Raw genomic sequence first — 15082 nt, 5'->3', positions numbered from 1 at the left:
ACACAATACAGGCTGGTATTTACATGCAATATATCCCCAATATATGCTGATATTTAAAGCCAATATAGGCCAATATTTATGGACAATATATGCCTGTTATAGGCCAACATTTATAGATGACAAAGGCAGAAATTTATAGCCACTATCGGCTGATATTTACAGCTGATAGAGGCCGGTATTTACAACTAATATTTGCTCAATATAGGTGGGTATTTACAGCCGATAAAGGCTAATATATGCTGATTTTTACAGTAGATACAGGCCAATATAATCTGATTTTTTAAGCTGTTACATGCCTGTTAACAGACAGAATCTACAGCTGATATTTACAGTAGACGTGTTGATAAAGGCCAGTGTTAACAGCTGGTTTAAGCTGATAATGGGCCTTTTAAGCTTTTATGAATATGTTGATTTATTTCTTAAACGTTGATTTAAAAGGTTACACAAAGGTCATCCCGGGATCCTCAGACCTCCAGCTCTGCTGCTCAGGTAAAGGCTGTTTAAAGGAGTCACTGTAGAGCATGTGGACTCTTAAGTTTTATTTATTCCACTATTTCTTAAGTTTAAACAGTTTTTAACAGAATCTGAAATACCAGCAGCTGTTTTGACCTTCAGTCTGAACGGTGTGTGACTGTAGAGAAGGAGGAGGAGGTTAAACCTCACTGGAGAGGCTGTTGGAACATATAAAGATGTTTATAGCACTATCCTGGGGTTAATGACACTTGTCTTAAACACTACTGGTTTTCAACGTATTGATCTCTATGTGGGCTGCACGGCGGCGCAGGAGTTAGCTCTGCAGCGAGAACATTCCTGGTTCACATCCTGGTCAGGGCCTTTCTGTGTGGGTTCTCTCCGGGGACTCCGGCTTCCTCCGACCACCAAAGACATGCTCCTTAGGTTAATTGATCACTCTAAATTGCCCGTAGGTGTGAGTGTGCCTGGTTGCTAGTCTCTACATGTCAGTCCAGGGTGACCCTGCCTCTGGCCCAGTGACAGCTGGGATAGGCTCCAGCCCCCCTGCAACCCCGAACTGGATAAGTGGTATAGAAAATGGATGGATGGTCTTTATATCAGAAGAGTTTCAGTTCACACTAATAAGGGGGAAAAGCTGTTAAAGAGGCACAGTTAGCCTGTCAGCTGCAGGCTAATGGTCCTGTATTCATTCTGATCAGCATGTAGAGATGCTAAAGCCTCAGAGAGGATGGACAGCTGTTAGAATAAAAGCAGAGCTCAGGTAACAGATGGATAATGTAACAGGTGGACTCATGTACTGATGTGAGCTCAGCCTGGAGTCTGAATGTCCAACACTGATGTGATTTATTTATTTAGTAGGGCTGCTGATGATGGTAACAATCAGAGTTATGACTATTAACATGGAAATCCCCATCAACACTTTGGAAAAAAGCAGAACATGAAAATAAAACTATAAATATGAAAGAGTAGAATGTAAAACAAGCTGTTCCCAGCATGCAGCGCTCCGTTTCCCCTGACTACTGAGGGTTTGTTTACACCAACACCTCACCAAGGCTTCCTCCTTCTAACCTTCACACTAAAGACACAACACGCTGACAGGAAGTGCTGTTGTGGCGGCGGCTCACAGCGAGGAGGTCAAAACATGACGCCAACATTTGGCACAAATAGTCCCGGCATCAGGAGGGTTTAGGATTCAGGTCTGAGGTTCTAGAGAGAGGAGGAGGATCCAGCAGGAGAGGAGGAAACTAAAGGAACGTTTAAACAGCTGATCATTCTCAGGGATCAATACCAGCATGATCAATACCAGCATGATCAATACCAGCATGATCAATACCAGCATGACCAATACCAGCATGACCAATACCAGCATGATCAATACCAGCATGATCAATACCAGCATGACCAATACCAGCATGATCAATACCAGCATGATCAATACCAGCATGATCAATACCAGCATGATCAATACCAGCATGATCAATACCAGCATGACCAATACCAGCATGATCAATACCAGCATGATCAATACCAGCATGATCAATACCAGCATGATCAATACCAGCATGACCAATACCAGCATGATCAATACCAGCATGATCAATACCAGCATGACCAATACCAGCATGATAATACAGGTGATCCTCTCTCCATCAGCTGATTGGCTCTGTAACATTCAACAGGTCTGAGCAGGTCCTCTAACTATCTGAGTGATTAGCCAATCAGCACTGAGGAACCAGGCATGCTGCTTTTTATCAGAAGTCCATCGAGTTTACAGGTAAACTCTCACAGGTAAACTCTCACAGGTAAACTCTCTCACAGGCAAACTCTCTCACAGGTAAACTCTCACAGGTAAACTCTCTCACAGGTAAACTCTCTCACAGGTAAACTCTCACAGGTAAACTCTCTCACAGGTAAACTCTCACAGGTAAACTCTCTCACAGGTAAACTCTCACAGGTAAACTCTCACAGGTAAACTCTCACAGGTAAACTCTCTCACAGGTAAACTCTCACAGGTAAACTCTCTCACAGGTAAACTCTCACAGGTAAACTCTCTCACAGGTAAACTCTCTCACAGGTAAACTCTCACAGGTAAACTCTCTCACAGGTAAACTCTCTCACAGGTAAACTCTCTCACAGGTAAACTCTCACAGGTAAACTCTCACAGGTAAACTCTCTCACAGGTAAACTCTCTCACAGGTAAACTCTCACAGGTAAACTCTCTCACAGGTAAACTCTCTCACAGGTAAACTCTCACAGGTAAACTCTCTCACAGGTAAACTCTCACAGGTAAACTCTCACAGGTAAACTCTCTCACAGGCAAACTCTCTCACAGGCAAACTCTCTCACAGGTAAACTCTCTCACAGGTAAACTCTCACAGGTAAACTCTCTCACAGGTAAACTCTCTCACAGGTAAACTCTCACAGGTAAACTCTCTCACAGGTAAACTCTCACAGGTAAACTCTCTCACAGGTAAACTCTCTCACAGGTAAACTCTCACAGGTAAACTCTCTCACAGGCAAACTCTCTCACAGGCAAACTCTCTCACAGGTAAACTCTCACAGGTAAACTCTCTTACAGGTAAACTCTCTCACAGGTAAACTCTCTCACAGGTAAACTCTCTCACAGGTAAACTCTCTTACAGGTAAACTCTCTCACAGGTAAACTCTCTCACAGGTAAACTCTCTTACAGGTAAACTCTCTCACAGGTAAACTCTCTCACAGGTAAACTCTCTTACAGGTAAACTCTCTTACAGGCAAACTCTCACAGGTAAACTCTCTTACAGGTAAACTCTCTCACAGGTAAACTCTCACAGGTAAACTCTCTCGCAGGTAAACTCTCTCGCAGGTAAACTCTCACAGGTAAACTCTCTCACAGGTAAACTCTCACAGGTAAACTCTCTCACAGGTAAACTCTCTCACAGGTAAACTCTCACAGGTAAACTCTCTCACAGGTAAACTCTCACAGGTAAACTCTCTCACAGGTAAACTCTCTCACAGGTAAACTCTCACAGGTAAACTCTCACAGGTAAACTCTCTCACAGGTAAACTCTCACAGGTAAACTCTCACAGGTAAACTCTCACAGGTAAACTCTCTCACAGGTAAACTCTCTCACAGGTAAACTCTCACAGGTAAACTCTCTCACAGGTAAACTCTCTCACAGGTAAACTCTCACAGGTAAACTCTCTCACAGGTAAACTCTCACAGGTAAACTCTCACAGGTAAACTCTCTCACAGGTAAACTCTCTCACAGGTAAACTCTCACAGGTAAACTCTCTCACAGGTACACTCTCACAGGTAAACTCTCTCACAGGTAAACTCTCTCACAGGTAAACTCTCACAGGTAAACTCTCACAGGTAAACTCTCTCACAGGTAAACTCTCACAGGTAAACTCTCTCACAGGTACACTCTCACAGGTAAACTCTCTCACAGGTAAACTCTCTCACAGGTAAACTCTCTCACAGGTAAACTCTCTCACAGGTAAACTCTCACAGGTAAACTCTCACAGGTAAACTCTCTCACAGGTAAACTCTCACAGGTAAACTCTCACAGGTAAACTCTCTCACAGGTAAACACTCTCACAGGTAAACTCTCACAGGTAAACTCTCTCACAGGTAAACTCTCACAGGTAAACTCTCACAGGTAAACTCTCTCACAGGTAAACTCTCACAGGTAAACTCTCACAGGTAAACTCTCTCACAGGTAAACTCTCACAGGTAAACTCTCACAGGTAAACTCTCACAGGTAAACTCTCTCACAGGTAAACTCTCACAGGTAAACTCTCTCACAGGTAAACTCTCACAGGTAAACTCTCTCACAGGTAAACTCTCACAGGTAAACTCTCACAGGTAAACTCTCTCACAGGTAAACTCTCACAGGTAAACTCTCACAGGTAAACTCTCTCACAGGTAAACTCTCACAGGTAAACTCTCACAGGTAAACTCTCTCACAGGTAAACTCTCACAGGTAAACTCTCACAGGTAAACTCTCACAGGTAAACTCTCTCACAGGTAAACTCTCACAGGTAAACTCTCTTACAGGTAAACTCTCACAGGTAAACTCTCTTACAGGTAAACTCTCTTACAGGTAAACTCTCACAGGTAAACTCTCACAGGTAAACTCTCTTACAGGTAAACTCTCACAGTTAAACTCTCACAGGTAAACTCTCACAGGTAAACTCTCTCACAGGTAAACTCTCACAGGTAAACTCTCTCACAGGTAAACTCTCTCACAGGTAAACACTCGCAGGTAAACTCTCTCACAGGTAAACTCTGAGCGTGTGGTCGTGTTTCTTCCTGAGAGTCGTCTGTGTGTGTGTTCACAGTGAAGGTTGTTCTTTCAGACGGTTCTGGCCTCTGCTGAATTGAAAACCCAAACAGCGTCTGGCAGCAGCTTAGCCACCTCTGTTCCTCAGACTAAGACTCCAGTCCAAACACCAGCGGCCTGCTTAACATCAGCGTGGCGTTTTAATGTCGGCGAGGTGTTTTAATATGATCTCAGCCGCCCACAGCTCCGTTAAATCACAGAAACACAGGAGGAATACTCCAGTAAAGCATGTTTGCAATGACAGAGCATCTGTGTGACCTTAGAGAGAACAGGGATGGACACACAGGTAATGTTGTAGTTCCCCTGACATGTTTCCACTGCTGCAGTCTTCCTCAGGAAAGTCATGTGATGTTGCTCTGGGGCGTGGCCGTCCTGCCAATCAAGACAAAACGACCCAACCAGAAAAGGATCAGCTGATAAGACAACAACATCATGTGACTCTTCTGAGGACGACTGTGGAGAGTCAGCAGTGGAAACACAGCAAGGTCACTAAAATGCAGCCTGAAACCAGAAACGAGTGCTTTCTAGGGTCATACTTTGATGGTCTAGTCTAGGTCTATCTAGCCTCTAGATACTACTTCCTGTTGAATCGAAAAGCTGTTTTCACCACGAAATAACAACAAAGCAGTAAGGTGAGAGGTGTTACAGAGATGTGCTAAGAATATAGGGCCATTTTTTCTGATTAGGCATAAACCTTTCGTACCATGCCCGTGCACAATCCCCCCCCCAAACTGGTCTGCACATCATAAGACTGTTCTGTGCCTGAGCATTAGTGTGTGCACAGTCTGATACAGTGGGCAGTGTTAGGTGGTTGAAAATCCACCAAGAAGACAAGGAAGCCACTTCAGGTAAATAGTGTCTGCTCCCTGTGAGTCAATCCTGCTACGGTTTTATTATTTCTGAGACGCCAGCAGTGACTGTCTTCTTACTTCTTCATCTACCCACATCGGCCCGTGCTGCAAAGATACAACTGTTCATGAAGAGGCATGAAACGTTTACAGCTGGCTTTTCAGCTCTACTAACTGATGAGGGCTCTGTGCCCAAGCACAGTTGCACTCGTGCTCAATTCTGCACAATTCTGCACAATTCTGCACAATGGTGCTTTACACCAACTCATGAGACCACCTGAGTCCAGAAGAATACCCTGTACTCGAACATGGTTTCACTCCCATCTACAAAGCATGCTTGAGTCCACATTAATACTACTTTAAACCACCTCTTAAGACTGCCTGAGTCCAGGAGAATACCCATACCCGAGCACGGTTACACTCACATCTACAAACCATGCTTGAGTCCACATTAATTGTACTTGAGACCACCTCCTCAGACCAGTAGGCTTGGTTTCCGACGTGGTCGCTGACGTGAAACCATTATTGACGTCCCTTTTGTTTCGATCTATTCAACTCAACATTTTCATGAAAATTAGGGCAAAGTTCAACCCCAACACTCATACAAGTGAAACCCATTGTTAAATACATGACACTGGTGCAAAGCAATGCTAAATTATTAAGCTCTATAAAAGCAATTTTCAAGCTTTTTAAGGGCGTGTGTGCTCGACAGGAAAATTTCAGAGGCATATGGACTCCAATAAAAAGCTGCTGCTAAACCAAAAGCTTCATGAAAAGGGTAAGACGCTGTTAAAAGTTCTGATCTTCTGTTGTGTTTTTAGCATCAAGCCTGAATTTCCAGTACATCTCAAATCAAATCTTCTTCGAGGACTAACCCGTGACTTTTCAGAGAGTAAGCCTCCTAAAGAGGCACATGCCTATTACATAAATGTCCTTGCTTTTTAATATTTCAGAGCCTCTATGTAGACACTACTCCACGTCTTTAGAGACAAAAAGAAACACCGTTTAAAAACAGTTCAGCCTTCAAAATCATCATCATCATATTAATCTCATTAACTCAACACCGCAGGATGAAGAGTAAATCAAGTCCAAGCGGGATGTCCTCCTTTATGAATCACATACTGACTAACAAAACCAGCTTCTGCCGTCACAAATCGCCTGAAGCCCTGCAGAAACTCAAGGGAATGAAAATGAAACCAACAAATTAAACACTGAGTGGAAAAATCAAACTTCTAATCCACCTTTGTAACCGCAGCACAAAGAAGCCCACCTACAGTAAACATGAGTCACGGCGGCCAATCAGAGCTCTGTGAATTAGACCGTGCTGCTGCGTTGGCCTGTTCCTGCTGTACTCTGGGAGTCTAAAGTCCAGTTCAAGGCTGTAAATCTCAGCCCGTGTACGTCAGCGTGGAGCTACCCGGCGCTTTAAAGCTATAGCAGCAGGGGGCTAAATGAGAAACAGAGCTACACCAGGGACACTAACCACAACAGCTTGTTCCTGATCCGTTGGACAAATGTGGCATGTGCGTGTGTGAAAGGCGAGCAGACACGCCGCCCTCCTGAGCTTCCTGTGGCATCAATGAGGTGTGAACAGGTGTGAACCCATGTGTGCAGGTGTGCGCATCGGGGCCAGCTGCATGTGATTCCTACCTGCTGTGGCGGGGCTGTGGAGGCAGGGCTGAGGCGCCATGCCGTTGTGAACCGACGTGGTGGCGCGACTGCTCAGGTCCACCACAGAGGGCGTGGTGGGAGTAGGTGGGGTGGGCGCCGGGGCCTGCTGCGGCGCCTGGGGTGCCTGTGGGGCAGCGTCGCTCTGGGCTGTGTTGGCGGGGATGCCGTTCTCTGACAGGAACTCCTCCAGGTCCATGTACTCCAGCTGGAAACTGTCTCCATCGTAGGGCAGGGTCTTGTCCCACAGGGTCGGTCCCAGGAAAGCTGACTGTGGGTGGTTGGCGGCGGTGCCTTCATCATCCAGCTTCTTCTCTTTCTCCTTGTCTTTCCCAAATCCTGAAAATGTTTGCACACAGTCATGTCATTGTCTCACAGCAGAGGAAAATCACGGGTCAGTGCGAGGGTATAAATAGAGCCTTAGCCTGGGGTTTTTAATCTTCAAGGGTAATTTCTTAAAATTCATCAAAGAGGAGAGAAATAAAGAAGTCTTAAGGCACTTACAGGAGTCAGATAAGTTTGTTTAAGCTCCCTTTGAATGGGGATTTCTGATGCCAAAGTAATCACTCCGAGGCACTCCCTTTAAAATGATTAAAATGCCTTTATTGTCACTGCATTATCATTTCAGAGACATCTCTGGCATGTCTGCAATGGTGATTTCAAAATAAAAGCATTTAAGGAGTGAAAAATGCCTATTTTTAGTTAATTCAGATCAAGACTTCACATACAAGGGAGTGTTTTTTTCTCTGTAAACACACTCATTGTTTAACAGGTTGGCACAGCAACATGTCTTAACAAAGTCCAATCGTTCAATGGTGCGCTCAGACTTCCTTCTATTTTAAAACCAAGGCAAACAAACTCAAACATATTTGAAAAACTTATTCAAATAGATATATATTCTAAATTTGAGTCGATTTCTCCAAATCTATGAGGACATGTCTGTTTTTATTATTTTAATGTAAAAATAATAATACAATACAAACAGACGGAGAACTGCAAGCAGGGAAAAGACGCCCTCTATCGGCATGTTGTGGTAAAAATATAATCCCATAGAAGTAAACGGGGTTTAAAGGTTAAAAACGAACCTCCAAGATAAAAAAAAAAAAAAAAAACATCGCTATCACAACAATAAGCAGTTCTCACTTGCGATAAGGGTTAATAATTAGCCTGCAGCTCGTGTTAGCATTTTAGCTTAATCTTTAATGCCTGTCAACATGCCAATCAAACCAATATTTAACCAAAGCGATCATCGCTGTATTTTTATGATCTTCTAAGCACGCTCAGAATGGTGTCTTTTAATACAAAGATCGTCAAATATTAAGATGCGTCACTACGGCTGGACTAGTTTAACCTGTGTCCTTCACTGCGTTTCATCTGTCAAAGCCATGGAGGGCTAAAGGCAGATAAAAAAACAGCGGAGAAAAACCACAGAGCGGAGGTAACAGCGGAGTTCATGTCGGTGAAAACGGGGCAGAAGCTTTTAAAATCGTACCTTCATCGTGGTGGAAAGGCAGCTTTAGCGGATTTTCCAGCAGGGATTTCAGAACGCCGTGGGTCGGCGGCAGGAAAGTTGGGTTTAGAGGGATAGGTCTGGCCATTTTCTCCATTAATGAAGGGCAGCTGGAGAAGAAAAGTCGAGATTCAATTTCCCCCCCCGGTTAGGACGCGACCAAACTCGCTGACCGGCCCGTGGAGATCCTCGCTGACGGTGTAATTCGACGCCGGGGCTCGGAGGGAGAAGACGGGAGTCCGCGCAGCAGCAGGACGGTGATCGGCTGGCTGTCTGTGGCGGAGGGAGGCTGGCTGCTGTAGAGGAGGAGGAGGAGGGAGCGGAGCGCCGACTCTACACTTCTCCATCCATGTGCGGAGACGGACGTCGGTGACGTCAAAGCCCGAGAGGGCGGGAACAGTTCTGACGGGGCGTTCAGGGGGTGTGGGAAAATACAATTAATCCGAGAACCGTTCACAAAAGCGGCCGCTGCGAATGATGCCTCCAGGGACAATTGGAAATATAGGTTTTATTTATTTACGGCGGCCAAATTAATATTTAAAGTACAGAAATCGAACGATTTCAGTGATATAGTACGATTAATCTCTCTCTTTAGTAAAAATGTCAGCTTTTGTTTCATTTTGGGATTCCTAAATTTGCATTTAACTCTCATTATATATATATTTTCATTGATTGATTTAACTGACTGTAAAAAAATATGTTTTCTAAAGGTAAATGAGACATTGGGGAGCAGTTGTGGACTTATTTTACTTCTATGGCTGCAGGGAGACGCTGACATGATTAAACAAAATAATAATAATAACTTTATTTGTATAGCACCTTTAAAAACAGAGGTTTGCAAAGTGCTTTGACAATAAGCAGAAACACAATAAAACAGAGCATCATCACAACACAAGCAAAAACATAAAGACAAAACCACATCAACAGGGAACCCGTGAAAGATAAGGCCAGCAATGTAACATCATTATCGTCCTAGTAGACCCATTACAAAGTCCAGAAACATGACGAGCTGGAAGTACACAATGAATCCTTGATATATGAAATTCCACTGTGGAATTAAAGACAAAGAATAAAAATATAACTGGAACTAAAAACCCAGAATAACCTAGATGAATCCAGGCAACACAGGAACCCAGCTAAAAGAGACCTAAAAGGAGACCTAAGGACCAGAACTGTAAGAGCAATAAAATAAAATAATAGGGGGGATAAAAGGAATATGAATCAGAGCAGTAAGAAGTAGAATAAAAGCAATTAAATGTGTAAAGATAGTGAGTCATGATACAAAAATTTGAAAGCTAGTGGTGGTAAAATACTGTTCATGATAAAATCATAACAACAATATTAATCAGCCACATAAAGAGGTCAGGAGAATAAAGAAGAGGAGGGGCTAAGAGCTCTGAAAATAAAAGGGATAAGAGAGGAGATACAGCAGCAATAAGAAACAAGCAAGGTAGCAATAAGAAGCAGAGGAGCAGACACAGAAGCATGAAGGTAAAATTTCAGGAAGCAGGGGAAAATTTAAAGAGAAAACTGATAGAAGGAAGACGTGGTAAAAAATGTGCTGAAAGGGAATTTAGAGCATGAGGTAAACCGTTAATAATGCAATATTTGTGGACCATAATTAATTTCTATCTATTTTACTCCAACAGCCCTAATTTAAAAAAAGATTTGCTAAAAGAGAAAGCTAAATATTGAATCCTGATGTTCTTAGATCTTTATATAATTATTATTTTTGACTGATTAATTTTGGTGTATTCTAGTTTTAGTTCTGGTAAACTCCATCAGCTACTGCTAACTTTTATTTTCATTCTCTTTACCAGCCTTTAAGGAGCCTTTAAGGCAGTTCTTACTTTCCCATGCATACTGCTGAAGTGTACTAAGGAGTTCTTACTTTCCCATGCATACTGCTGAAGTGTACTAAAGAGTTCTTACTTTCCCATGCATACTGCTGAAGTGTACTAAAGAGTTCTTACTTTCCCGTGCATACTGCTAAAGTGTACTAAAGAGTTCTTACTTTCCCGTGCATACTGCTGAAGTGTACTAAAGAGTTCTTACTTTCCCGTGCATACTGCTGAAGTGTACTAAAGAGTTCTTACTTTCCCGTGCATACTGCTAAAGTGTACTAAAGAGTTCTTACTTTCCCGTGCATACTGCTGAAGTGCACTAAAGAGTTCTTACTTTCCCGTGCATACTGCTGAAGTGTACTAAAGAGTTCTTACTTTCCCATGCATACTGCTAAAGTGTACTAAAGAGTTCTTACTTTCCCGTGCATACTGCTGAAGTGCACTAAAGAGTTCTTACTTTCCCGTGCATACTGCTGAAGTGTACTAAAGAGTTCTTACTTTCCCATGCATACTGCTAAAGTGTACTAAAGAGTTCTTACTTTCCTGTGCATACTGCTGAAGTGTACTAAAGAGTTCTTACTTTCCCGTGTATACTGCTGAAGTGTACTAAAGAGTTCTTACTTTCCCGTGCATACTGCTGAAGTGTACTAAAGAGTTCTTACTTTCCCGTGCATACTGCTGAAGTGTACTAAAGAGTTCTTACTTTCCCGTGCATACTGCTGAAGTGTACTAAAGAGTTCTTGCTTTCCCATGCATACTGCTGAAGTGTACTAAAGAGTTCTTACTTTCCCATGCATACTGCTGAAGTGTACTAAAGAGTTCTTACTTTCCCATGCATACTGCTGAAGTGTACTAAAGAGTTCTTACTTTCCCATGCATACTGCTGAAGTGTACTAAAGAGTTCTTACTTTCCCGTGCATACTGCTGAAGTGCACTAAAGAGTTCTTACTTTCCCATGCATACTGCTGAAGTGTACTAAAGAGTTCTTACTTTCCCGTGCATACTGCTGAAGTGCACTAAAGAGTTCTTACTTTCCCGTGCATACTGCTGAAGTGTACTAAAGAGTTCTTACTTTCCCATGCATACTGCTAAAGTGTACTAAAGAGTTCTTACTTTCCTGTGCATACTGCTGAAGTTTACTAAAGAGTTCTTACTTTCCCATGCATACTGCTAAAGTGTACTAAAGAGTTCTTACTTTCCCGTGCATACTGCTGAAGTGTACTAAAGAGTTCTTACTTTCCCGTGCATACTGCTAAAGTGTACTAAAGAGTTCTTACTTTCCCGTGCATACTGCTGAAGTGTACTAAAGAGTTCTTACTTTCCCATGCATACTGCTGAAGTGTACTAAAGAGTTCTTACTTTCCCATGTACACTGCTGAAGTGTACTAAAGAGTTCTTACTTTCCCGTGCATACTGCTGAAGTGTACTAAAGAGTTCTTACTTTCCCATGCATACTGCTGAAGTGTACTAAAGAGTTCTTACTTTCCCATGTACACTGCTGAAGTGTACTAAAGAGTTCTTACTTTCCCGTGCATACTGCTAAAGTGTACTAAAGAGTTCTTACTTTCCCATGCATACTGCTGAAGTGTACTAAAGAGTTCTTACTTTCCCATGTACACTGCTGAAGTGTACTAAAGAGTTCTTACTTTCCCATGCATACTGCTGAAGTGTACTAAAGAGTTCTTACTTTCCCGTGCATACTGCTGAAGTGTACTAAAGAGTTCTTACTTTCCCATGCATACTGCTGAAGTGTACTAAAGAGTTCTTACTTTCCCGTGCATACTGCTGAAGTGTACTAAAGAGTTCTTACTTTCCCATGCATACTGCTGAAGTGTACTAAAGAGTTCTTACTTTCCCGTGCATACTGCTGAAGTGTACTAAAGAGTTCTTACTTTCCCATGCATACTGCTGAAGTGTACTAAAGAGTTCTTACTTTCCCATGCATACTGCTGAAGTGTACTAAAGAGTTCTTACTTTCCCATGCATACTGCTGAAGTGTACTAAAGAGTTCTTACTTTCCCATGCATACTGCTGAAGTGTACTAAAGAGTTCTTACTTTCCCATGCATACTGCTGAAGTGTACTAAAGAGTTCTTACTTTCCCGTGCATACTGCTGAAGTGTACTAAAGAGTTCTTACTTTCCCGTGCATACTGCTGAAGTGTACTAAAGAGTTCTTACTTTCCCATGCATACTGCTGAAGTGTACTAAAGAGTTCTTACTTTCCCATGCATACTGCTGAAGTGTACTAAAGAGTTCTTACTTTCCCTTGCATACTGCTGAAGTGTACTAAAGAGTTCTTACTTTCCCATGCATACTGCTGAAGTGTACTAAAGAGTTCTTACTTTCCCGTGCATACTGCTGAAGTGTACTAAAGAGTTCTTACTTTCCCATGCATACTGCTGAAGTGTACTAAAGAGTTCTTACTTTCCCATGCATACTGCTGAAGTGTACTAAAGAGTTCTTACTTTCCCATGCATACTGCTGAAGTGTACTAAAGAGTTCTTACTTTCCCATGCATACTGCTGAAGTGTACTAAAGAGTTCTTACTTTCCCATGCATACTGCTGAAGTGTACTGAGACGGGGATGTTTTAAAGACCAGCAGTGAAATCATCAGTAATAGTCTGCTATCACTGTTACAGGAGCCAGGCTATCACTGCTGTCCGGGTACTGGAGCTGAACAACCGCCAGGAAGTAGGGGTAGTTCTGTTCGTGTATCAGGTTTCTAATGGTTCATGTGGGGTGTAGGGGGTGTAGGGGTTGTAGGGGGTTTTAGGGGTTCTAGGGGGTTTTAGGGGGTTGTAGGGTGTTGTAGGGGGTTTTAGGGGTTGTAGGGGGTGTAGGGGTTGTAGGGGGTTTTAGGGGTTGTAGGGGGTGTAGGGGTTGTAGGGGGTTTTAGGGGGTTGTAGGGGGTTTTAGGGGTTCTAGGGGGTTGTAGGGTGTTGTAGGGGGTTTTAGGGGTTCTAGGGGGTTTAAGGGGGTTGTAGGGTGTTGTAGGGGGTTTTAGGGGTTCTAGGGGGTTGTAGGGGGTTTTAGTGACGTGGAGGTGTGCGTGAACCAGCCATCTTTGCCTCATGTTCACTGTCCTGTGCATTTTTATTCACATTAACTGTAAACATCCTAATATTTTACTCTGATACACACCTAAAATGACTGTATCTGAGGCCAAAGGTCAGAGGTCAGCTTTACCTGAGGGTAAAACTGCAGATAATGTCATTCCCAGCTATCTCTCTTAAATAATAGATGATAGATTTTATAAAGACTCTAGTTTTCTAAGCCTTTCAGGGCTTCGTCAGTTCTCATCCCCTCTGCCTTCATGGGAAGTCTGATTACTGGAGATTTAAGAGCGTTTCCAGAGGAAATTGCCATTACAGGCTCTGTCCATCACATTATTTACTGCCCGCCACTGAAACCGCTCTGGAATATATTGACAATATGACATTTCCAAGACGATGTAAAACCAAGAAAGTGCATATTTGTGATTGTGAATCATTTGAGCCTGGGCTGGGTCCCTGTAAATCCCAGAGGACGGGCCTTTCCTAGAGGAGGTATGTGAATATAAACATGAGGAATGGTCCGTGGCGTTAGCTCCAACCGTCCGTCTAACACGGGCCTCCTCTGGAAGTTCACTCAGTTATTTTTAGGTCCAAATGTTCCTCGAAAGCTGCCTCAGTGTTCCTCTTCCTTCATCTTAGCTCAGTGGGTTCATCTTCATCATTAATATTAAACTGTAGCAGGGTCATTCTGTCTAACCCATGAGGGGTCAAAGGTTAAAACACTAGAGCAACAATAATCCTTGTATTCCATGGACCTTTGTGCTGACCCCCATGCCCTCCTGTGTGGCTGGACCCAGAAAGATCTACCTTTATCCCTCCTTAGATGCCGGTGGTTCTCAACCTTTTCAGCCCACGACCCCCACAGTAAAGGTCCCAGAGACCAGGGACCCCCCCGTACCTGAGGGTGGTTAAACAGCCAGCTGACCCCCACAGTAAAGGTCCCAGAGACCAGGGACCCCCCCGTACCTGAGGGTGGTTAAACAGCCAGCTGACCCCACAGTAAAGGTCCCAGAGACCAGGGACCCCCCCGTACCTGAGGGTGGTTAAACAGCCAGCTGACCCCACAGTAAAGGTCCCAGAGACCGGGGACCCCCCCGTACCTGAGGGTGGTTAAACAGCCAGCTGACCCCACAGTAAAGGTCCCAGAGACCGGGGACCCCCCCGTACCTGAGGGTGGTTAAACAGCCAGGAACATTCGAGAATAGTCATGTGGAGACGAGGCCGTCCATTAGAGGGAGGTTTGTGGGATCCAGACAAACTGGAGTCGGCAAAATCATGGTCTATTGTAAAGATAAGCTGTTAAAACCATATTTTATATTTGACCTGTTCATTAGCGTAGTAAACAACCTTCTTAAAA

At 43.4% G+C, this 15082-nt stretch overlaps 1 protein-coding gene across 2 annotated transcripts in view; it reads right to left on the bottom strand.

Moving 5' to 3' along the window:
• hlfa (HLF transcription factor, PAR bZIP family member a) overlaps positions 1–9170 on the bottom strand; it is a 28994-nt gene extending 19824 nt beyond the window's left edge. The window contains exons 1-2 of one of the 2 annotated variants that reach the window (XM_041778646.1): positions 8809–9170; positions 7299–7655 (exon numbers count right to left, since the gene is read on the bottom strand). In XM_041778646.1, coding sequence (XP_041634580.1) covers positions 7299–7655; positions 8809–8923 — 472 coding nt within the window. In that variant the 5' untranslated portion in view covers positions 8924–9170. The remainder of the gene's footprint in view (positions 1–7298; positions 7656–8808) is intronic. The other variant, XM_041778645.1, reaches the window with a different exon arrangement.
• Positions 9171–15082: the final 5912 nt, after the last annotated feature.

This window comes from Cheilinus undulatus, linkage group 21 (genome assembly GCF_018320785.1).
Source record: "Cheilinus undulatus linkage group 21, ASM1832078v1, whole genome shotgun sequence".
Taxonomy (NCBI): Eukaryota; Metazoa; Chordata; class Actinopteri; order Labriformes; family Labridae; genus Cheilinus; species Cheilinus undulatus.
This window is presented reverse-complemented; position numbering and strand designations above follow the sequence as displayed.